The following is a 24519-nucleotide window of genomic DNA, read 5'->3' on the forward strand; positions in this document are numbered from 1 at the left end:
CAGCAACACCATCACAGGACCTAACCAGATCAGCTACAACATCACCGGCTCATTCACCTGCACGTCCACCAATGTTATATATGCCATCATGTGCCAGCAATGCCCCTCTGCTATGTACATTGGCCAAACTGGACAGTCACTACGCAAGAGGATAAATGGACACAAGTCAGATATCAGGAATGGCAATATACAAAAACCTGTAGGAGAACACTTCAACCTCCCTGGCCACACAATAGCAGATGTAAAGGTAGCCATCTTACAGCAAAAAAACTTCAGGACCAGACTCCAAAGAGAAACTGCTGAGCTCCAGTTCATTTGCAAATTTGACACCATCAGATCAGGATTAAACAAAGACTGTGAATGGCTATCCAACTACAGAAGCAGTTTCTCCTCCCTTGGTGTTCACACCTCAACTGCTAGCAGAGCACCTCACCCTCCCTGATTGAACTAACCTCGTTATCTCCATACTGATTTATACCTGCCTCTGGAAATTTCCATTACTTGCATCTGAAGAAGTGAGGTTCTTACCCACGAAAGCTTATGCTCCCAATACTTCTGTTAGTCTTAAAGGTGCCACAGGACCCTCTGTTGCTAACCACTACAGAAGCAACTGAACCATGGGTGAGCCTGTGAAGTCCAGATTCCAGCCCAGCTGCTGGCATGTTAACTGTGTAACTTTCACGACTGGGTGCATCTCCTGCCCCAGTCCAGTGAATGCTCAGCCAGGCTGGTCCCTAAGTCCCCACCCTCCTGTGTGTTGCACTTGCAAGCCTGTTGGGGCTCACTGCTGTGTTGTGTGACAGACTCCCCCTCCCTGTCTCTGCAGCACGGCCTCCTGTCTATGGACCGGCTGGAGGACTCACCCTCTGTTCTCGCTGGGATTCGGGGTAGATGCGTTTGTGTGTTGGGAGGGAGAGGTAGGGCAGAGCCTGCTGTGCTTTGATCTGGGATCCCTGCCAGCAGAGAGGAAGGAGTAGGCTGGCATGCTGAGTGTAACCTGGTCTGTTCCATATGTCTTCCAGGACTTTGGCAGTCTGTCCAACCTGCAGGTCACGCAGCCCACTGTGGGAATGAACTTCAAAACACCAAGAGGAGCTATCTGAATCCATTGCTGCGCTGTCACTTTTCCAATAAATGTGGGAAACCAAACCTGTCCCCTCTTCCGCTAGTGCCGGGGTGTCTTCTTGTGGGGGAGCACTTGACTGGCCCTTACTGTGGGAGGGAGTGTCACAGGAGCAGGAGGCCCATGTAAAGTGATGTGGGCTAGGGGTGGGGGCTTTCATTGCTTTTTTGGTGTATGGGGAGTGATCTTCCTCTGCTGGGCACCCATAGTTGCTGTGTTTGTGGATGCAGTACCTAGCCACCAGAGGGCGATAAACACAGTGAATTGTCCTCCAAGCCTAGCAGAGTAGTTCTGGGCTCCTGGGAGGACGGTAGCTGTGCCCTGTCCCCCTGGGGAGCGGCTCCTGGACCCTTCTGAAGCTCAGCAATTGGTCCTGAACGCTGTTAGTCACCAGGATGAACGTGCTGAGTAGTGGCCTGAAGGCTGTCTACACAGGGGAGGTCTATTGGTGTAAGTGATAGTGTATTTAAACTGTGCTAGTTCTACCCCAACACTCACATATTCCTGCACCGGAGAGTTACCCTGGGATATCTAGGTCGGGTAAATACACTGGTTTAATCATACCAGTAACTGGTAAAACTGTCCAGTGTGGACAAGCCCTAATTCCTTCCCAGCTGGTGAGGCTGTGAGCTTGACCGCTCTCCCTTACTGTATCACCAGGGTGGAGGTGAGAGTCTCAGCCCAGCAGACCCCCAACATCACACTGGCTCCTTAGGTCCTGGTGTTGCTCTCTGGTTCCATGGGCTTTGTCTCCTCTAGGTCAGCGGTCTCCCCAGCACATGAGCTGCAAGTACCGCGTCATGCAGTGCCATCCATGCTGAGGCACATGCTGTTTGATGCATTACCGGGTGGGAGGCACCACCATGTGTTCACAGGAGGTTCAGATTTGCCTTGTGCTGGTGCTGGCATGCTTAGGATTTTGATTGACCTACCCACCATGGTGGAGGGGGAGCTCTACCCACACCTTTCCCACACTCGGGCAGGTGTAGAGGTAGCACCCTGCATGCATTGAGCAGTACTCCGTCCCCAGTTCCAGTTAACCAAGGCAGATCAGCAAATGGTAGGGACACTGGGTACTGTGTGCTCTGAGCCCTGACACTGCAGCATGGGGTCTCTACCTTCTGTGAGTCTCAGAAGAGCTTGCAGCGAGGCAGGGGGAAGCCCAGGGGAAGGGTGGCACTACCTGAACACAGCGCTTTCTGTGATAATTTATTCAGTTACACCCTTGCTTTCAGACTGTGGAAATGCGATCACTGGGGTTATTGTGACTTGGAGAGATTCTGCTGGGAGTCTCTGTCCCTGATGCCCTCTTAATGAGGTGTTGCCTGGCCTGGGCTGTACCAGCATGCCCATGGCTGTACGGGGTTTGAAAAGTCCCAGATTCAGCCCATTGTATGTGCTATCAATTTCTCTGAAATAAACTGGTGAGTCGCAGTATGTGAGCACTGCTTTCCATTCCAAGTAAACCACCTTCCCTGGGCAGTCACTGCAGGATCTGTCCCCTTCCAATAGCCCCAGCTAGAAGGACTGTGTCCATGGTGGCAGGGCCACAGAGGGGTCCTCAGGGCTGGGGAGGAGTTGGGGAAATGAGCTGCCCTGGGTTCTCTGGCTGGTCGTATGTTCTGCTCTGTAGAAGGATCTTCTGTTGCCTCTGGACAGTCAAGAAGTAAAAATGGAAGTCTTCAATCAGGGGTCACTTCTGAAATGTGGGCCTCCCCTGCCTGAGGTGGGCGTATGAAGATGGTGTCCTCAGGGGTGTGTGCTCTGAGCACTGTGACTGTAAAGCTCTTAGCTCCTCAGGTAGGGGACATGCTAAAAATGCAAAATAGCAGTGCCTGAGATCTGACAAGGGAAACGGACTAGATCCGTTGGCCAAGGGACGTGCGGGGGGGGGGGAAACCGGATCAATAGCACGAAGGACACAGTATCTGTAATGTCTCTAGTAATCTCAGGCATAACTAGTAACCTGGCTAATTCATGGGATCCAAAGCCGGAAGGGACCGTTACCACCATCTAGTCTGACCTGTATGAGACAGGCCACAAGCCTTTGCAGAATTAATTGCCAGTTGCACTAGAGCATAACTTCAAAAAAAACCAACACTCCATCTAAAAATTGCCAGTGATGGAGAATCCACCGTGATGGCTGGTAAATTCGTTCCCATGGTTAATTCCACTCACTATTAAACATTTACACTTATTTCCAGTCTGAATTTGTCTAGTTTCGGCTTCCACCAACGGGGTGGTGTCAGACCATTCTCTGCTAGACTGAGTTATAGAGTGAGCAGCGTCCCAACTGTTGACCAGTTACCCAAACCTGAACCATGCCCCTTCGCAGAGCTGCCTGGTGGTAGCTGAGTTTTGCTGTCAGTTTAGGGTATTGCCAAGTAAATTCCAGTTAAAGAAGGTTTAGATTCCAAGGTGAAAACCTCCATCCCTGCCAACCTGATCATTGGTGATGGGGCCAGGTAAGTAGCAGAGGCTAAGGCCTGGGTGTGGGTGATTTTTCATTTCCTCCTCCTGTAGAAGCTGTGGGGTGTGTGCGCTCTTCCCTGGGGACTCAGTTACTAAACACCTGTTTATAGTAACCATTGTGAGCATCAGGCTGGGAAATATCCCCACGGTGCGACTCACTCAATCAATAGCAGCCGATGCTGGAGCTCCAGGCAGGTGAGTGACTTCCAAGCATAGGACTTTCACTCAGTGTGTTGCCTCTTATGTTTTTTCTCCAGCTACTGCATGTCTGAGGTTCTGTAATGCTCTGGCACTGGCTATGCTGACAGGCCATAGCTATCTAATGCACAGTAACTATGGGCTTCTCTAGGAGCTATGGCCTCGCTGCAGGAATCCCTGGGTGAGATTCCCTGGCCTGTGCTGTGCAGGAGGCTAGATTAGATCATCACAATGATACCTTAACACCTGTGCAGAGTCCGGCTGTATTCTGGGGAGTCCCCAGGCTGTATCCTGGGGCGTCTGTCACTGGAATCGCCCAGCCACTCTCCCTTCCTCCCACTCTCAGCCGGACGAGGCAACGAAACGCCCAGAGGTGGTGTGACTGCCATGGTGTGTGAGGAGTGGGAGCGAGTTGCTCCCACAGCCCCAGTAACCTGCTGAAGCGAAATCAAGGTGTCTGTTCCCAGCCCCTGAGCATGGGCCAGAGCTACAGTGGTTGTGAACTGCCGGGCTGTGAGCACATCAGTCTCTGCCCCTTGATGCTGTGTTAACAAGAAGGGTGAGAGAGGGGGTGACTCTGAGTGGTGTAAATAGCAAATCCAGTGCTCTGCATGCCACACGGCGCAGCACTCCCCACCTCACCCCCAGGCTTAGGAGCTGCTAGTGGTGGGTCAATGGGGGACCCAGCCCTGTAACCAGTCTCCTGGACTGAGCCGTGTGTATAGAAGGGGCCACATGTGGAAGGGGGGAGAAGAGGAAAATCTGTGGATTATCTGGGAGCTGGGCTGAGACAAACCCCAAAGCCAAGAGAACAAATTATGTAAGCTGGGGGCAGAGACTCCCACTGCATCACCTCTGTCTCCTGCCCAGGCTGGCTGCCATGGAGACCAGCTGGGACAGCAGCCTCCACAGCTGGGCCGGGCCTGCCCCGGCTGTGATCCAAGCCACTATGTACTCCAAAGCAGCGCGGCAGGCGGAGGAAACCAGGGAAGAGCTGGAAAAGATCCAGGCGCGGATTGACCATGTGAGCAAACAGCATTTCCATCCATCCATCCCTGTCTAGCTGCAAACTGCCTCCGAACGGGGATCCCATGCTGTTCCCTGCTGGAGCTCTGACCTGAGCATGGCACAGCTTCCAGCCATAGCAGGGGTGGAGGGGGCACTGCCGCTAAAGGGAGAACTTCGTTGCCCACATGGTTGTGAAAGGAAGCTGCTGCAGGGATGTCTGCCTGAGTCTGCAGAGAGCCTGAACCAATAGCCCAGAGAGGGCCAAGCTGCCTCACCATCTCTACAGCAGACAAAAAGGGCATGCAGGCCTTGCTCCCTACACATCACCCTCTGCTCCCTTCCCTCTCCTCTGCTGCTTTCTTCTCCTGCCCCCCCCCCCCCCCCCACACCCCAGTTCAGCAGAGATGCTCCTGCTCTCCTTATCGGCTATGCTCGTCTCCGTAAGTGAGGGGCAGGCAGCCACCTTCCTGGCATGTTTCCTTGCCTGATCAAGCTGGGACACACTCCCCAACTCTAGCAATGGGCCTTGGCCCTGTCTGGTGGGGGGTAGCATGTGGCATGTGTGTCATACCCAGCAGTGCCCCAGGCCTTTGCTGATTAACCCTTTCACTTCCTATCAGATGATCCAGGTCTATGAGCGCAGTGAGCAGGTCTCGTCTGCCCAGCAAGCAGCCACAGAGATTGTGGAGGATGTGGTATGTTCAACAGGGTGCAGTGCCTCTCCCCAGGCCTGTTCCACAGCCCTCCCGCCGCACAGAGAGAGGGTGAAACAGCCGCCAGGGTTGATCTTCTGCCCGGAGAGGTCCCTGCCCCTGCGTGGGGTAGTTCCTGTCAGGGGAAGGGAGGCAGGGCTGAAATGGGGGGGAAGGGCTTGGGGGGGGGGGCCTAAGGGCAGCGCAGTAGCCAGCCAGCTTGGAAGCCGATTGTAGCCCTAAGGAGCCCTCCTGATGGAATGAATGCAATCCTGCCCCTCCTCCTCCCAGCCCCCAGCTCTACGCACACAGGGCTCTAATGTCCCCCCCGCCCAGCTCCATGCACACAGGGCTCCAGTGCCCCCCCCCTCCACCCTACCCAGCAAACTCCCTCTCCCCCCCCGGCCCCACCGCACAGCTCAGAGCTGGTGGTGATGCAACCCCAGGGCTGGGAGCTCTGGCTAGAGGGTGCCAGGGTGGCTGGTGCCAACTGTACAGAAGCAGAGCCAGGCTGTGTGGCCCTTGACTTGCACCCTGAGTGCTGCCAGCGGAGCCCCTCTTCGGGCACCTCGCTGACTCCTCGGGGGCAGGGCGGGATTTGCAGCAGACTCTGTCACATGGGGTTGTTTTTGCATCCTGATTAGCCAGGTGAAAGTGTTTAACTGGGAAAATCCGCACCCTGGCAGGAGTTTTGTGAGCACTAGGCCCTGGTGAGGTGCGAATTGGGCTGGATCCTGGGTTAGTGAATAACGAGACACCTGTGAATTGTGGGGAATCCGAGCCACTGGTTTGGGTGGGTTTTCAGCTCTTTGCCCAGCGTTGCTGTGGGAGGCAGTGTGACCTAGTGGAAAAAGCACTGCACTGGGTCTCAGGAGACCTGGGTTCTAGGCCTGGCTCTGCCCTAGCCTGCTGGGTGACATTGGGCAAGTCATAACTCCTTGCCATTCCTCAGTTTCCCCATATGTACAAGGGACATAATGACACCAACTTCCTCTGTAAAGGGCTTTGAGCCCAGCTGATGGGAGGTGCTGTAAGAACCAGGGATCGTTATGTCTGTAACACTCCCACGCTTGAGCAGCCCTGATGCCATACGGCAGCGATGCTGGACACTACACGGAACTTAGCCATTTGCTAATGGCTTGCATTGGCAAGCAAGGGAAGCCAAAGGCTCACACCCTGGTCTAGCCAGAAGGCGGAATCTGGGCCACATGCAACTGTCCACCGTTTCCAAACAGCTCCTGCAGGCCAGGGTGGGGAGAGGCATCTCCCAACATGCAAACGCGAGTTCCGGAAGGTTGAGTGAGGCAGAACCGGCCCAGCTGGGTCCAAACAGCCTTGGGGGAGAGCCATGGGTGTGTATTCGTCATACACCCCGAGCATGGGTAGGGGCACGCTGTTCCGGTCTCTGTGAGCCCAGAGTTTCTCTCCCGGATGCCCAGGAGCAGCTGGCAGCTGTCTTGGGGGACCCCGTGAAGAAGAGGAGATACCAGCAGCAAGTGACTGTTTTCATCGTGGGGTACCAGGAGTCCTGTGGGCAGCGCAACAGCCTCCTGAGCCAGCTGCAGGAGGTCAGAGGGGTCCTTGGCATGGGGCGGTTCGGGGAGAATCTGGGGGACCCAGAGGCAAACACCATACCCGTGGCAATGCCTCTGTGCAGAGATGCAGGCTCCAGGTTGAAATGGGCACAGCTGGGACCTAACCCCGTTGGGCCTTGGCGAGCAGATGTCCCCTCTGGCCCGGGATGCAGGCTGGACTCTGACACGCTGTAACAAAGTGGCCTTTGGTGGGACACTACTGAGAGTATCAATTCAGGACAAATTGCTTAGAGCAGGGCAGTCACAGCCCAAGGCTGGGGGTCCTTTGCACACCAAACCAGCCAAACAGAGAGGACTTTGGTTTTACCCCACTGGTTAACCAGAAGTCATACAAGCAATTCCCTTAGACACTCCAGTTTCCCAGTATCATCACCAGCACCGCTCCTTATGGGGATGAATGGTTATGAAAACCTATACCCCAGTAAAAGAAAAAAGGTTCTCCTGATCCCAAAGGACCAAGCCCAGACCAGGTCAATATACAAATCAGATCTTACCCACAAATCATGCTGTTGCCAATCCTTTAGAATCTAAAATCTAAAGGTTTATTCATAAAAAGAAAGAAATATAGATGAGAGCCAAAATTGGTTAAATGGGATCAATTACATACACTAATGGCAAAGTTCTTGGTTCAGGCTTGTAGCAGTGATGGAATAAACTGCAGGTTCAAATCAAGTCTCTGGAGTACATCCACAGCTGGGATGGGTCATTCAGTCCTTTGTTTAGAGCATAGGCTCCTTACTCCGTGGGTGCTCCGGGGCTGGAGCACTCATGGGGAAAAATTGGTGGGTGCTTTGCATCCACAGGCAGCTCCCCGCCCCGCCCCAGCTCACCTCTGCCCCCACTCCACCTCCGCCTCCTCCTCCTCCCCTAAGAGCACCGCCGAGTCCTGCTTCTCCACCCTCCCTCCCTCCAAGCGCTTGCGCCGCAAAACAGCTGTTTTGCGCGGCAAACAGTGGGAGGGAGGGGGAGGAGGAGGAACGCAGCGCGCTCGGGGAAGAGGTGGGGCCAGGACGGGGATTTGGAGAGGGGTCCAATAGGGGCAGGGAGGGGGCGGGGCGGGGCTGGGAGCAAGCACCCACCGGCGCCAAGGAAAGTTGGCGCCTGTGGTCCAGAGCTTCAGTTTGTAGCAAAGTTTCTCCAGAGGTAAGAAGCAGGATTGAAGACAAGATGGAGGGGATGCAGCTGCCTTTTATAGTCTCTTGCCATGCAGCCTGTGCTTCCTTGGTTTCAAACACAAGCTGCCCAGCACATGGCTTGAAAGCCTCAGAGTTCTCTCCCTGCATGCCTTGCTGAGTCATAAGGTGTATCTGCCTTCTCTGAATGGGTCAGTTGTATAGCTGATGATCCTTAATGGGCCATCAAGCAGGCTAGGCAGTGCTGATGCCAAACTGTCTGGGGTGTCACCCAGAGGCATAGCACAAGTTTGAAATACAGCATAGAGCCAATACTTATAACTTTAAATAAAAAAACGATCCTACATACAGATAGCATAATCATAGCCAGCAAATCATAACCTTTTCATAGACACCTTACTTGACCTCCTTTGTACAAGATTTGGTGCAACTACAGGACTTTGGTTGCAACAATGATCTATACAGTCACCGTTCATGTCAATAATGTCACACTCGCGCTTCTCTCCCTTGCAGTTTTTCAGCTGCTCCGTGGAGCTGGGGCTGAGGGAGGAGAGCCACAGCCTGCCCGACGACTTCCCTGTGCACATGGACGACGTGGCTGGCATGGTAATGCCTGGCAGGCTGGAGCTGCTTTGCCATCCCTGGGGCTGAGTGACTGGCACAGCAGTGCCATGACCCCAGAGCCCACGGGGCGCCCTGTCCAGCCCCACATAGCCACCCACCAGCTAGACTACCGCACGTCAATGAGTAATGTGCTGGCTGCTGACAGTGCGAGCTGCCTCCCCACTCACATTCCTGCTGCTTTTTATTGGCTGTTGGAAGTGTCACTCTACCGGTTTGCTTAGGACCTGCCCACGAGCCCAGACTCCTGTGGGCCAGTTGCTCTGGGCTGGGGATGCCCCTGGGGCGCTGGGAGAGATTAACCAAGCAGGACCCGACCAGGAGGAGCCGAGTCAAAGGGGGAGGGAGGCTCCAGGGGCTTTTCCCCTCGTGCTGCCGGTTAGTGCCAGCTGGGGGCAGACCATTGGATGTGGGCACTAGGCTGTGCCCCCCCAGCCCATTTCACCTAGGGCACTTGGCAGCCTGCAGTCACTTGTGGGCACTGTCCCCAGGCCCCTCTCCCATCTCCGCCCCTGCCAGAGGCTCCCCATCTCTACCGCCAGGTGACAGCGGCTCTGAGCTCAGCCGAGGCAGCCATGTCCCGCCTGGCGGATCTGAACAAGGACATTGTCAGCTACGTGACCAGCGCCCTGGCCACACACAGCCCCAAAAGGTACCCGCCGGGCAGGCAGCTGTGTCTGCTGCAGCATCCCTGCCTGCTGCTATGTCCTTCCAGACCCCGCGCGGGCAGAGCTCCCTTAGCACGTGCTGCTCCTGGCACCTGCTATCAGCCGTGCTCCTGGGGTGAGTTGAGGAGACAGACTGCAGCAGACCTGAGACCTCCAGGCTCATTACACTGATGACCTTCCCTCGGCAGCTGAGAGGGATGGTCGCTGCGCAACTTGGCTAGGTGATGGCCACATGCACGCAGCATAATGCGGGATCAGTCTAGCTGGGGGTCCAGCCCCATTTAACCCCTAACACGACCAGTAGGACCCTGTCGATCTTTTGTCAGAGTCCTGGGGTCATTTCCCTGAGGCCAGACGCAGAAATGGGTGCTGGGCAAAGGTACCAGTCCACCATGCTCAGGTTTCCCACCCACACAGCAACCGTGTCTGGCTAACAGAACTGTATTTCCTAGGGAGAGAGAAACTAATCGGAGACAGTAGAAAGGTCAGATCGCCCTATGTCACGCTGTGTCCCGGGTCGGGGGGACAGAGTCTGGGCCTCCTGGATCTAACAGCTAAACCCCCAGGCCTGTTAGCTGAGGCCAGCAGGCTCCTGAACAACTAGCCCAGACAACTCACGGGAGACCAGCTCCATGCTTCAGAGCAGGCTACATTTGACCCCAAAAGGAGCAGCGGCTGTAGCCGCAGGGCTGGGGACAGTGCAGGATTTGTGCTGTCCACAACAACCAGCTGGTCCCAGAGACAGGCTGCGTACGTGACACACCTCTGCCAAGGTGGGGCTGGGCACAGGGCAGGACAGCCAGGCCAAAGAGCTGGGCTCTGTGCTGAGCCCCCTTGAAACAGGCTCTCTGCCCTGCACGCGTGTTCCTAGTTACTCTACCCTGGAGGTTCCCCCGCCTGCAGCTGGGCAGGGTGGGGCTGGGCGGGGACTGGCCTGGGGCGCTGGCAATGATCGGGCGAGACGGGGTTTGTCCTTCAGGAGCCACAGGAAGCAAGTGGAGAAGGCTGTAGACAAGGCTAAGGAAGAGGTGGTCCAGATCAAACACAGACTCCTGCAGGCTCAGGCAGGTGAGGGGTTGTGTCCCATCCCCTGTGACATGGGTATAAGGGCCTGGCCTGCGCTGGGCTCCCCAGCATTGCATCCTGTGGCTGCAGCTCTCCACCATGCACAATGGCCCTCAGCCTGGCCACATGCAGGCCCTGCAGCAAGGCCTCTGACAGGCGCATGAGCAGCATTCGCCAGGCCAGCCACTATGCGGGTGATGCCAGCATCGGAGCCCAGGGTGCTCTGTGAGTCCCAGCGTGCAGCTCTCCTGGTCCTCCCGCTCACCAGCCTCTGCAGTGGGGCTCCGGGTGACTCCCAGCCAGGGGTCTTTGCTGGCAGCAGGCGGTCCCTGCTTGGGGTCCCCTGGGGACACTGCCCTGCACTGCCACCCGAGGGCCTGGCGGACGTGCCCTCTCACGCCTGGCGGCTGTCGGTCTCTTCCAGACGTGGAGACCAAGGAACGACAGCTGAAGGACATGCAGCAGCTGAGCGAGATGAAGGTGAAGGAGAGCCGGCTCTTCCGAGTCCAGCTGGAGAGTACCCAGGTGGGCAGGAGGGAGGGGTGCCCGGCCCAGCTGGGCCTAGGCCCTGCAGGGGGAAGGGATGGAGAGACGGCTTCTGGCACTGCCACGGCCCACCACCCGTAGCAGCTCCCAAAGTCTGGGGTGGGGAGAGGGACCTTCTTCTCCCTGGTGCTGCTGCTGCCCCACCATCCCCTGGGCCTGGGCACCCTGCTAACCAGCCCTGCCCTCCCTGCCTGTGCAGAGACGCCTGCAAGGCCTGGAGCAGGAGAGTGGGGCTCAGCTGGCCCACCTGGAAGCCGAGCTGAGGAGCCGGGACTCGCGCATCGTGGAGCTGGACGGGTTCCTGCAGGAGAAGGAGTGGCTGCGGAGGGACGCGGCCACCCAGGTGAGGGACCAGCTGGCCCAGGAGAGGAGCTGGCCCCATAGGCTCTGGGCCCAGCTGTGCTAGCAGGGCGACTCCCCAGCACTGCACGCTGGCCTGGGGGATGGGGGGAGGGACTCAGTGCCAGGACTAAACCTGCTCCTCCTGTCCCAGTGCAGCGACCATGCCCCGTCCAGCCCTGCTGCATGCCCAGGAGGGCTGCTCCCCTCCAGCGCGGGGTCTGCCGAGGAGGGGCCACCAGCAGGAAGGGAGCTTGGGGAAGGGCTGGCAGTGTCCATGGTGCAACCTGAAGGGGGGTTCTCGAACCCAGAGGTGAGTCTCCCCTGCAATGCTCGATGCCCTCGGCCTGGCCGCACTGCAGACTCTCCCCAGAACTGAGGATCCACCCTGGGTGCGGTGGCTGAGCCGCCCCGGTGTGGGCTGTAGAGGGGATCGCGAGTTCGGGCCGTGGCTTCTAGTGTCCTCCCCCCATCAGCTCGGCACCCCCAGTGCGTTACTCCCCCCACTCCCAGCCTCCGCATGTGTATTACCCCCTGCTCCCAGCCCCCCCTCCCGCCCCCGTGTGATTACTTACCCCCATGTTCAAGCAAATCCAGGTCTCTAGTCCCCCTGCCTGTCTCCCTCTGTCACTCCCTCCCTCCCCACTTCTCTCCCCACCCCCTTCTCTGCCTGCTCAGGACACCCCGGGGCAGCACTCGGAGCAGCCGCAGCCCGTTGGTGGCCCCTTAGCACACTCAGCTGTCCTGGGGCTGGGGGCGCTGGCTGGGCTGGCCGGAGGGCACAGGGAAGCTGGGAAGGAAGAGGAAGATTCTGAAGGGGAGCCAGCCACACACCCTGCAGGTACCTGCTGCCAAGGGCTGCTCAGCCCAGCCCCAGCTCACCTTGTTGGGAGGGGAGGTAGGTGGGGGTTGCAGCCCCTGGAGTCCCATTCCCTGGAAGGGCAGCTCTGGGCTGGATCCCTGAATGAGGGGCCGGAAATGCCAGGGGACCCCAACAGCAGCTGCCTTCTGCCCCGGACCCCATTCCCCAGGGGCCTGGCTGCTGAGCTGCGTGGCAGGATCTGGGAGCCGGTCTGGGCGGGGGGAGGATGCGCGAAGGCCTGGGGGATGGTACCAGAGAAGTGGTGAGATCAGTGCAGGGATCAGGCCCAGAGACTCACTGGGTGTGTGTGTGTGTACCCAGCCCTGCCCTGCATGCCCTGGGCTTCGTCAGCGCCAGGATGGGCAGCCTCTCTTCTGGCTGGAGGAGTCCAAGGTCATGTCCCCAGGGCAGAGGGGACAGGGCTCCAGGAGATGCCCTGGCTCCCCTTCCTGCTGCTCTGTGCCATTTCTGCTGGCAGAGTCCCCAGGGAGCCCAGCACGCCAGGCCTGTGTTGGCCCGGCCTGTGGACTGGTGCCCCCTTCTGGGGTCAGCGGGGCGAGCGCATGGTGGGGAAGGAAAACGGGTGATTTCACAGCTGCTCCCGGCTGGGAGGTGCTGGCACTGCAGTGAGATGCCCTCTGTGCATCAACTGCCCAGGCCAGGTGACTCAAAGGTATTGAAACCAATGGGAGTTAGGCACCTAAATACTTTTATTTCATGCCTGTCTCTGCAGGGGGTGAGAGGCGCCCCAGCTGGGGCGCTGCAGTCGGGAATCGAGCGGTGCAGACTCCAGAGGCCTCGGCTACATGTGAGGTGGGTGCCCTGCTGTCGGGGGGAGGGGAGAGGAGGTCGGCCTTCGGGGACCACTCAGGATGGCTCTTTCTTTCCCTTCTTGCTCCTGATTTCCTGAGGATTGGGCAGCTGGGTCTCAGTCTGAGTGCAGGCTTGTGTCTTCCAGCTCCTGGCCCGGCGCCTGGCTGCCCTGGAGGCAGAGTTAGCTGCAGCCCACCTGCAAAGCCGTGAGGACGCCGAGCACTGGGAGAGGTGCTGCAGGACCATGGCAGCCGAGTGGGAGGAGGTGGGTGTTTGCATGGTAGGGGATGGGGGCTAGTTCAGGGGGCACAAGATCTCCTCGGGGAAGAGGTGAGATTTCAGATGCTCCCGAGTTGCTGCCTGTAACATCAGGGAGTGTCCAAGCTCCATGGGGCTCTTCAGAAGCTGTGGGTCCGGGGGGGGCTCATTGCTTGGATGCCTGGTGTGTGACAGGGCTGGGCATGGCCTGGGGAAGCCCTCCCAGCTGGGCGTGCTCCCGCAGGCATGCATTGCCAGGTTTGTCCCTCGCCAGGGGGGCTGCGTGGCCAAAATCAGCACCTGCCCTGTGTGCGGAAGGTCAGGCTGGGCTGGCCTGGGACTTGCACGAGTGCTGGGGTGGGGTCGTCTGTCCTGTGCTCTAGGAGAGGCAGAGATTATTGCAGCAGCCACGGCAGCCACAGGAGACGGCGCGTCCAGCAGAGACGGCACATCCAGCAGAGACGGCGCAGCACCTGGAGACATCCCAACGGGGGCAGCCAATGAAGCAGGTGGCCATGGTGCAGCCAGCGCAGCAATGGGAGACAGCTCAGCAGGTGGAGACAGTGCTGCAGAACCTGCCAATGCAGCGGGGGGAGGGGGGGGTGCAACTGGTGCAGCCGTTGGAGATGGTGCAGCAGGTGCAGCTGGCTGAGCGAGTGGAGCCAGCCCCACAGGTGAGGTGACGTCACAGGCATGGTGGGGGGTGGCGCAGCAGCTGTGTCTGGCAGAGTGGAGGTGGCAGGGCAGTGACTTGGTGCGAGCTGAGCAGAGGAGCAGCATGGGGCTGACAGGCTGAGGCGTGGGTGGGGACGGGACAGGGACAGAGCAATAGGCTGGGAAGGGGATTTCAGCAGCATTTTGAATGGGGCGAGGGGGTGGGCGGGAGCCTGGTGCCAACACTGCCCTTTCTGGTGTCCCGGGGTGGGCGCTGCTGCTGCCACGGTGACTTTGAGGATTCTTGGTCTGATTTCCAGATGTCTGCAGCTGGATCGCAGTTGACTTTGGAGGCCAGAGGTTTCCCAGAGCCGACTCTGCCTCCCACCTCTGCTGGAGGAGCCGCTCCTTCCCCGGGGCCCACCAGGCAGGGGGGCGCCCCCAGAGCAGGTGGGTGGGACATATTGCAGACAGCCTTCACCAGCATGTGCCTGCTCTGTGCAGGGTGATGCTAGAGAGGGACAAGGACAGGCTGGCACAGGCATGCTGGTGGGCAATGCCTTCAGCTGATGTCGCTGGGGGGTCTGCCTGACACTGCAGGATCGGGCCCATCTTGCCCATGGCTTGCCTTGGGAAGCCAGCTCTGCCTGTGTATTGTAGGGTGGGTGGTGCCCCCTTGGCGTCCCATGCTGTGTGTCTCTGGGCATGTTGTCTTGTAGCAGCGAGGCCCCTGGGGGGGGTGAAGGGATTGCTACTGCCAGCAGCGAAGGGAGCCGACCTCCTTGAGATCAGGCAGCAGACAGCAGAGGCCTGACTTTGGGGAGCAGACGGGTGGGGGTTCTAGGCCCTGCTCCCCAAGTGCCTGGGTGGCATTTACAGGGCAGGGTGGAGGGTGTTGTCTACAGCACAAGGATTTGCTCTGCCATGCCCAGGCAATGCCCCCACGATCACAGCCTCTGCCTGGCAGCGTGAAGAGCCACGCAGTCGTGGGGGACAGGGGATGTGCCCCGCCCACTGGGGGTCCCTCGCCCCTCCCTCATAGGCACTCATGTGGGTATGCCCAGAGAGGAGCCTCGCTGTGCGCTGGTGCCTGGAACGGTGCCCGCCCAGTCCCTGCCCTTCCATGGCCAGGAGTGACCCTGTCTCCACCTGACCCAGGTGCTTCCCCGGATGCCCTGTCCCAGTCCCAGTGCGGGGCGATCGCAGCGCCTGCAGCAGGACGCCGTGGAGCCGACAGCCACGTGGTGGCCTTCATAGAGACCTTGCGGGCAGGGCTTATGGCTAAAGGTAAAGCCAGCGGGAATGGGGGGAAGGGCAGCAGCAGCCCCTGGCATGTCCGTAGCAAGCCGGGGTGCACAGGCAGGCAGCGTGCTCCTTATCCCGCGGGCAGAGGCCCTAGAGTTAGTGGGAGCAGCCTGTTCCTGGGGTCCTGCCACCCCACCAGGCTAGTCCTGCCTGGGACTAGCTGGTCCTTATCTGGCCCCATCCCCATTCAATGTATTTACCCTCTGTGACAATGCGGTTCTGGCGGAACCCAACTGAGAGTGCCAACTCAGGACAAATTGCTCAAACAGGGCAGTTACAGCCCAAGGCTGGGGTTTTTTCCACGTCTAAGGCAAACCAAACCAGCCAGACTAAGAGGACTTCGGTCTCATCCCACTGGCTAACCGCAAGTCTCACAAGCACTCTCCTTAGGCACTCCAGTTTCCCAGTATTACTACCAGTGCCACTCGTTATGGGGACAAATGGTTATGAAAACCAATACCCAAGTAAAAGAAAAAGGTTCTCCTGATCCCAAAGGATCAAGCCCCAGACCCAGGTCAATATACAAATCAGATCTTACCCACAAATCACGCTGTTGCCAATCCTTTAGAATCTAAAATCTAAAGGTTTATTCATAAAAGGAAAAAGATAGAGATGAGAGTTAGAATTGATTAAATGGAATCAATTACATACAGTAATGGCAAAATTCTTGGTTCAGGCTTGCAGCAGCGATAGAATAAACTGCAGGTTCAAATCAAGTCTCTGGAATACATCCCCCACTGGGATGGGTCCTCAGTCCTTTGTTCAAAGCTTCAGCTTGTAGCAAAGTCCTTCCAGAGGTATGAAGCAGGATTGAAGACAAAATGGAGATGAGGCATCAACCTTATATAGTCTTTTCCAGGTGTAAGAACACCTCTTTGTTCTTACTGTGGAAAATTACAGCAAAATGGAGCCTGGAGTCACATGGGCCAGTCCCTGCATACTTTGCTGAGTCTGAAGGCATATTGGCCTTCTCTCAATGGGTCCATTGTATAGCTGATGGTCCTTAATGGGCCATCAAGCAGGCTAGGCAGAGCTAATCCCAGCTTGTCTGGGATGTCACCCAGAAGCATAGCATAAGTTTGCCATACAGACAGTATGGAGCCAATATTCATAACTTCAACTACAAAATTTATACACACATATAGACAGCATAATCATAACCAGTAAACCATAACCTTGTCTTAGACACCCCATTTGACCCCCTTTATACAAGATTTGGGTGACACTACAGGATCTTGGGTGCAACAATGATCTATATGGTCCCAGTTTATGTCAATAACATCACACCCTCCCAGCCTGGGGCAGGGCCAGGGCCAGCTCCAGCTTTTTTGCCGCCCCAAGTGGCAAAGAAAAAAAAGAAAAACCTGATTGAGCTGCCACCAAAGTGCCGCCAAAGAGGAAGAGACGGAGTGAAGAACCTGCTGCCGAATTGCCGCCGAAGACCCAGATGTACCGCCCCAATACCAGACGGAGTGCCGCCCCTTTCTCTGGGCCGCCCCAGGCACCTGCTTCCTTCGCTGGTGTCTGGAGCCGGCCCTGGGCAGGGCCCTGGCCAGCTATAGGCTACCTAGACAGTGTAGCGGGCGAGCTATTGGTAAATCCATTGGTGGTAATGGGGGGAGCAGAGTCATGGTTACTGCAGGGCAACAGGAATCAGAACTCCTGGGTTCCAGCCCTGGCTGGGCCATGTGCTGCCTGTAGACCCCAGCCAAGTCACTGCCCCACTCTGTGGCCCAGGAGTGGCGAGGCTGAGCTGGTGCATATACAGGACGCACTTTGGGTGCTCCCGTCGCCTGTAGCTCGCTGCCTCTGCCTCTGGTGGCCGGACTATTTGGGTCAGCTGGGCCTTGGTGCTGCTGGCCCTGCCCTTCAGCTCAGGCAGCAGGGGCTGTGGTTTTGGATCCAGCGGGTCTGGGCTCAGTCCCTGCTGCTGACACATGTGCTGGTGCCCTCGGCTGGAAGGTGCAATGATCGTTCTTGAGCAGCTGACCCGTTACTGCTTGGATTGCAGAGCTCCATGTGCTGGCTCGGCTCCTGGACAGCCCGTGTGGCGGGCTGACGACAGAGCTCCCAGCGGCCCCTGAGGAAGCAGCAGGAGCTGAAATCCACACGCTGCTTGGGAACGCTACCCTAGGTATGGGACTCGCCGGGCCTGAGACGCCCAGCCCGGCATGGCAAGGCTGCCCCAGGGCTCTACAGCGCTGGGTGCGGTCTCCAGAGCAACTGACTGTGAAGCTGAGCCACTTTTGTTCCTTTCCTGGGTCACGTTGCTGCCCTGATTGCTCCCAGCTCTCCCAAGCAGCCCTCTGGGTTTGAAATAGCTGGCACCCTCCTGGCATTGCTCCCTGCAGCCCCCTGGTGCTCCTGCCCAGGCCTGTGGGAGGGGCCCATTTGTACAGCAGCTGGGCAGTTGTGCCAGGTCCAGGTTGTGAAAGCAGCGAATACACGGCCAGTGATCCAGAGACGCCCTACGATATTGTGGGGTATCTCGGTCCTATGACTCCCGGAAAGTGGGACGTCCGGCTGGTGTTCCAGCTTTACTGCCCGCATTGGCACCCCAGCCAGTGCCCGTGGAACCTCCAGCCACTGCAGACCTGAGCTGTCCCCTTCACGAGCTGCTGGGCTGACATCAGCTCCCAGCGTGGGTGCTTGGGTGTCTGGTCCCTGCTGGGTGCAATGATCATCTGATCAGTAAAGCCCCGACTGGTGTGAGATCCCTCCTGCCTGGTGCCCTGCCCTGGTGCTCCTGCTGCCTGCATTTGGATGCTGCACATTCAGCCCTGGGCTCTCTCATGCAAGCATCTTGCTTTAGGATTCACTCCCCTGGGTGACCTGCCCGACCTTAACTCTACTGCCTGCCAAGGCATGGCACAGCAGCTAGACACTGGGGACTTAGTGTTGTTAATGATCCTGGTATGGTGATACCTAGGGCCCCATTGCGCTGGGGCTATAGAAACACAGCCGACTCCGTACAGCACCTAGCACAATGTGCTTTGTACTGTGTTATTGCCATGGCGACCAGTGCTAGCACAGTACGCCAGCATCAGAAGGGTTTTTCTGTCGGGGGTGCTGGGGACGGAGGGAGAGCAACAAACAACAAGATCAGCTTCCATGGCTTTCAGTTTTTTACAGCTTGCTTGAAGGTATAAGCGGTAATGACAAGATGCTGCTCCAGCCGCAGGACGTGACGTCAGATCAAGGGGGAGCTGCGGTGCCAGCCCTGGGAAAAGGTGTTGCCCTGGGTGGAGCAGGGTAAGTGGTTGGGGGGCATCGTCCCAGTTCCTGAGCTCCCTGCTGCCAGGCACACAATTCAGCTCCCCAGTGCTCCGTGGGACCAGGTGCCTCGCTGCTTACCCAGATCTTTCTCCCCTTCGTTTCAGCCCGTTGGCTCTGGACCAGCGCCCTGTAGGAGGAGGGCACAGCTCCCATGCTGTCCCGGTAAGGGAGCTTAGGAGGCCGGGGTGGGCAGTACAGGCCCTGTACTGGCTGAGCTGTCCTTGGCACGAGTCAATGCAGGGAGCCGAGATGGCGTGGCACCTCCCAAGCTGCAGTGAGCAGTGCGGGTATGGACAGCCAGCATCCACCCCCAGGTCTCTGAGTGCCCAGCCACAGAGGCAGCCAGACAGCTAGCGATGGCTGGCACCCTGATCTCACACCCAGTGCCTGTTGGTCACTCACTGGCCAGCTCTTGTGCTCAGGATGGGCACTCCAGTGCATGTCCTGGGGCATGGCTCAGCACTGGTGGAGGGAAAAGCGCCCCCGTGTGGTGATTCACCATTGGCTGCAGTGGAGCTCTGCACACCCTGCTGGGGGAACTAGGCCCGGGGGTTGCTACTGCTAACCATCTCCTGCCGTTCTTGTCCAGCTAACCCAAGGCCGGCTGATGAGCGCAGGAGGGGGGCTGAGTCCCAGGTCCGAGCCTGGTAGCGCCGGGGCCAAGAGGAGAGCCCCCAGGGTCCTGTTTACTCAGCAGGACGAGCAGCACAACAGACAGGTGCTGAACCAAGGTGTATGCAGAGGCCTGGTGCCGTGGGGCCTGTACCAGGTAGGTGAGCCTGCTCTGAGACACCAGCCGAGCCTGGAGGAACGGCTGGAATCACCTGCTGGCAATGGAAGCTACCAGTGGGCACCTCCCCTGGTGTCCCTCTGCTTCCTGCACTGGCACTGAGCTGCTCTCGCTCACAGCCTCTAGCCATTGGCAATGGGAGGGGCATTTTCCCTTCATCTGGGAGATGGGGTGGGCAGAGACGCCCACCATTTAAATGGTGGGGAAGAGGAATGTCAAACTGCTCACACTCAGATCTGAGCGTGATAATGTCTCCGGGCAGCTCCCCCCCAGCTCCCTGCCTTGGGTCAATGGCCTTGCACCAAACAGCAGATGAGTGAGTGGGGCCCATCAGCTCAGAGAGGCCAGTCTAGAATGTGTCTCACCCTTTCTTCGGAGCATCTCCAAATACCTTCCAAATCCTCACACCTCCAGGGAGACAGATGAGTCCCAGGATTCACATTTTACAGATGGGGAAACTGAGGTACAGCGAGGCCACCCCAGGAGTCCATGGCGGTTTCCACTCCCTGCCCTGTGCTCTGACCACTAGAACCATGCTGCCTTCAAGCGGGAAATGAACTAAGAGAGCCCTGCGCCTCACCCGGATCTGGGGAAGGCCAAGCTACAGTTAGCCCATGCGGGCTCTGCCATTATTCCTGGGTGGGCTGCCTAGACCAGCATCTGAGCTGACTACTGGGGTCTACTGCAGACAATATGGAGGGTGTAATGGCGTCCCAGGAAGCCCCAGTGTAGAAAGAACAGGACCATGCCTGGCTGCAGTGGTGCTCTGCTCAGGGGTCATCTTTCCCGGTAGGACGCCAGCCTGCTGATGGGGGGCTTCCGATGGCTTCGCCGCCAGAGGTTCGAGGGCCTGGTGAGAGGTTACCTGGCCCATGGCTGCATGAAGGAGGCAGAAGAAACCTTGGAGCAACTTCAGGGCAGTTGTGGCTCCGTGAAGGCGCACAGTGTGCTGGGGCGACTCCAAGCGCTGAGGCAGCAGGTAGGGCTGGCTGGGACGGCTCTGCAGCCCCGTTCCCTTCGCTCCCTGGCTGGAGCCCAGAGGCACTTTGCTCTGAGCGGGTGGGTCAGTGGGTCTGTGGCCAGAGGCAACTAGCAGGGTGTGGATGAGCAGGGGTGCTGGGGGTCCCTTTGGAGCGTGGGGGTGCTGGCGGTGTGTGTCTGCATGTGCTGGGAGCATGCTGGGTGGTTGGGGTGCTGGCACTCCGTGCTTCTCTGCACTGACCCCACTTCGGTTTCCTCCGTGTCCCTGGCAGAGGCTCCAGCGCTGGCGGGGCGAGTGGCACCACAGCTGGGCAAGGCGGCTGCAGCTGGCAGAGCTGCTCAGCGAGACGCTGGGGCGCGTGGAGGAGCGTTCGGGGCTGTTCCTGATCCAGCCTGTGTTGCCATGGCCTGGCCGGTAAGGCCCGCTCACACCCAGGTGTGGGGGCAGGGCAGGGACTGTCCCAAGGGATCCCCCTGTCCATTGGCATTGCTGGCTCTGGCAGCAGGGAGCGGGGCAGCTGTGGGCCCTCGTCCCGCCCACCGTCCTCCTCTGGGCAGCTCCCACTTCCAAATCGACTCCCCGGGGCCCCTCTTGTTCCAGCCTCCCCCTTCTCCTTCAACCCTCCCCCCATTGCAGCCCCCTAGGAGGTGGGTGGGTCTGGGCACCTGGATCAGCCCCCTCCCCTCCTGACAGCCTCCCCGGGGCTTTATCCCCTCTGCTCCAGGCCGACTGCACTAACCCCTCCTGGAAGGAGCGACGCTCAGCCCCAACCCACTCCCAAGATGCTGGTGCCAGCGCTGATGGGACAGGTAGGGTCCTGGCCAGCTATGGCCCCCCCAGGACTAGGTTGGGCGATGTCTTGAGGGCCTAAGGCTACCAGTGGGCTACCCCAGAGAGGCTCCTCACTCTGGGGGGGCCCAGCGCAGCCTGGGCACATCAAGGGTTTGGGGTCCCTCTGCCCCTGGGGGAAGGGTGCTGCCTGCATTGCCACTGGCCTGTCTGGGCCACGTTCATCCCTGGGGTAAGTGCAGGGGTTCAGTGTTGCTCCCCCAGATCTGGGTATGGGGCAGCGACACAGAGCCCAGAGGGAGAGGCACTGTTGCCCACACAGGATGGAACTGGCAGACTCAAGAGGCTACAGCTCCCCTGTCTGCCCTCCGGCCTTCTCTGCCCCAGTCGGTCCTCACTGGGTCCCCCTGCCACAGCCCCTCCAGGGGGGTGAAGGGAGAGGCGGGAAGCTCTCTGCCCCGGAGCATCAATGAGGTGCCTGTGTCTGACTGCAGGAAGTGAGCAGCCCCCTGGCCACGCGGGGTCTCCGGCTGCGCACCCCAAGGGAGGCAGGGCCCCACAAGCTGTGGAGCTTCCCACCATTGGGGGGCAGCAGGGCCTGGCCAGACCAGGACCTGGTGCTGCCAAGCCCACTGGTGATCACCCCACGACTACTGGAGATGGACCTCAATGGCTACCTGCTGCAAGAGCACCAGGTGAGGTAGGCAAAAGAAAGAACCACACCCCCAGGCATCCCTCAAGGGGCCCAGAGCCACCACTCCTCCCCCGCAATGTCTTGTGCCTGAGGAGTCTCAGGCTACCATGCTGTCTCTCCCCTGCCTCTGAGGAGCCTGGGGCTGTCCCTCCCCCTGCGGTGCCGTCTTCCCATTGCCAAGAGCTGAGCGCATTGCCCTGACTGCACCCCCAGAGCTGAGTTGGAAATGTGCCCCCAGGTAGCTGGGGGGGGGGCCTCTGCAGGTGACTCAGGCCAATGACCAGCTTGCTCTGGATGCCAACCCGCCCCCAGGGGCTGGGCTGCTCGGCCTGTCACAGGTTTGGCTCGATGCCCCAGTGGGCGTTGCTGGAGGTTCCAACTTCTGCTGGGGTGCAAGCCGAGCCCCCTGCCCTGTCCCACGAGCACCAAGTGACCGGAGTGTGTCATTAACACTCAGGCCACAGCTAAAATTGGGTAGCATCCTGCTTGGCCCAGGCTGGGTCGCTGCATATCCTGTGAGCTGGGACCCTGGCGTCCATGCCCCCAGCCCCAGGGCCTCGTGCTGCTCCCAACGCTCATCCCGTTCTCCCCATGCCTTGCAGCAGGAGGAGCCAGCCCGGCCCAGGCCCAGCCAGTCCCAGAACGAGGCCCTTCGCAGCCTCACTGAGGAGTTTCCTTCCTGTCCGACGTGGCATGGCCCTGATAGGCCCCAGCCACTCGGAGAGGCCGTGAGCGCCCAGCTGTGACTCCAGATCGGCTCACGATCCTGTGGGCATGTTCCGGACTTCAAGACACAGCTGGATAAACCATCTATTCAAAATCAGCTGGCTGGGGAAGGATCCCAGCCAATCACAGTCCAGAATGGCCAGACAGCCTTCCCCCTCCCCCCCCCAACATAAAGACACTGCACCTACATGTGCCCAATCACAGCCCTCCTTTCCCTGCCAGGCCCCAATCCCCAGTGCAGAAGCACATTTCTCTGTGTTGGCGGCTGCGCTCTGGCCAGTACCTGGAGAGGACCCCCTGTGCTTTGGCCAGGACGGGGCTTTGGCGCTGGCTTGCGGGATAGTGTATGGACCGAGCTGGAGCTGTTCGGAACACTGCAGCCTGACCTGGATACTGGAGGTTCCTGTCTGGCTAATTGGGTTAGTTTGGGGACAAACAAGCTCTCAGGGGCTGTTAGGAAAAACAAGCAGGAAGGGGAAGAATGGCTCCAGCACAGCCGCTGCACAGGGCTTGAGGGTGCTGAGTGACAAGGCCAGGGCCCAAAAAGGCCCCAGGACAGAAGAGATCCAAAACCTGGAATAGGGTTTAAAAGGGACTCGTTCTGGAGGGGGCAGGGGGTTTTAGGGGACCCAGGCAGAGACACATGTCTGAAGAAGCTAGGCCTGCCGCAGCCACCCTGGGGGTGGTGATCCGTGGGCTTAGCCAGTTGTTTTACAATCCTTGTTCTCGGCGTACTTTGTTCCTACCATCCAAATAAACCTGCCTTTGGTTCACCAGGCTGGCTGCTCACTGCGCTGCTGCTCAGCAATGCCCAAAGGGAAGAACCGCAGGGGCCAGACTCAGGCAGACCTGCTGGATAAGCACAGGTGATCTGCTGGGTGCTGTAGCCCGGGGGCTGGTCTAAGAATGGAAGACTCAATTGAGTCCCTCCCCGGATAGATAGTGACAGAGGCCTGGCACCAGAGGGGTGCACTCAGTGAAGCCAGAAGGGGACAGAGGCACAGCTAGCCCTGTTACTGTGACGTAGGACAGTGGCACCGGAACTGGGGGAGTTAGGGGGTCCATAGCTTTCCCACTTTTTGAAAGTGGATGGGCGGCCCCCGCCCCTCATCCCCCGATCAGGCCAGCATGGACCCCGGTCGGGGAGCCTGGGCAGTTGTGGGAGCCACACAGACCCATTGGGGCGGGGAGGGCTTAGAGCAGCTCCCAGCCCGTGTCCCCACCACCTGAGCCCATTGCACTGTGAGCAGTTGGAGGGGCTACTGCGGCTCCCCACAGCTGCCTGCACGGTTCTTACCATGGCTAGGCTGCAGCTCTGAGGCCCTGCCCCCCCAGCCAGAGCTGCTTCAGGGATAGCTACACAGCCAGGCAGCTGTGGGGAGCCTGGGTCCCTCCACCTGCCCTGGGTGGGGGTCTTGGGGACAGGGACACAGATGGGGGCTGCTTTCGGCCCACCCCAGGCAGAGGGTGGGATGGGCTCTCCGGCCCCGCTCTGGCTTCCAGCTTGGCCAGGGGTGGAGCCTCCAGGGGAAGAGGAGGAGCGGGGAAGGCTCTGATGCTCTTGCCACAGGACACTTATGCATGTGGACACTCAGCTGGGTTAGTTAAGTTTTGGCGCAGTTGTAGGTTGGGGGATGGTAGAACTGGGCTCACAATGGATGGATGGCTTCCAGGCGTGGGGAGTTAGCATGACCTCTGCATGCAGCATTGGAGAGACCAAGACTGGATACCGTGGTCAACTGTGGTGTCCAAACTTCAAAAAGGAGGTTGAAAAATTGGAAAGAGGTCAGCAAAGACTTAAAAGAATGAGCCAATAGTTGCAAATGCTGCCTTAAACTGCATATGCTCAATCTACTTAGTTTTCCAAGAAGAGATAAAGAGGTGACTTGATCATGGCCTTACCGGTACCT

At 58.6% G+C, this 24519-nt stretch overlaps 2 protein-coding genes across 2 annotated transcripts in view; both read left to right on the forward strand.

Annotated features, from left to right (window-relative positions):
* RPS17 (ribosomal protein S17) overlaps window positions 1-1162 on the forward strand; it is a 10118-nt gene extending 8956 nt beyond the window's left edge. Inside the window, exon 5 of the mRNA XM_024213791.1 lies at window positions 1023-1162. Coding sequence (XP_024069559.1) covers window positions 1023-1103 — 81 coding nt within the window. The 3' untranslated portion in view covers window positions 1104-1162. The remainder of the gene's footprint in view (window positions 1-1022) is intronic.
* A 19064-nt stretch (window positions 1163-20226) lies between these two features.
* On the forward strand, window positions 20227-22629 carry LOC112116316. The gene is made up of 5 exons (XM_024213744.2): window positions 20227-20397; window positions 20672-20814; window positions 21125-21209; window positions 21684-21884; window positions 22486-22629. Exons 1-5 carry the CDS (start codon window positions 20227-20229, stop codon window positions 22627-22629), a joined length of 744 nt encoding a protein of 247 aa, XP_024069512.2.
* Window positions 22630-24519: the final 1890 nt, after the last annotated feature.

This window comes from Terrapene carolina, unplaced genomic scaffold, assembly GCF_002925995.2.
Source record: "Terrapene carolina triunguis isolate 2854851 unplaced genomic scaffold, T_m_triunguis-2.0 Scaffold67, whole genome shotgun sequence".
Lineage (NCBI taxonomy): Eukaryota > Metazoa > Chordata > Testudines > Emydidae > Terrapene > Terrapene triunguis.

What these genes read in the sequence shown, in the direction of transcription:
- LOC112116316 (XM_024213744.2), top strand. Translation starts at nt 20,227, where the DNA reads ATGGGGGGCTTCCGATGGCTTCGCCGCCAGAGGTTCGAGGGCCTGGTG. An exon ending in TCCAAGCGCTGAGGCAGCAG is followed by an intron (nt 20,398 to 20,671) that starts GTAGGGCTGGCT and finishes TGTCCCTGGCAG; the next exon opens with AGGCTCCAGCGCTGGCGGGG. An exon ending in ACCTGCTGCAAGAGCACCAG is followed by an intron (nt 21,885 to 22,485) that starts GTGAGGTAGGCA and finishes CATGCCTTGCAG; the next exon opens with CAGGAGGAGCCAGCCCGGCC.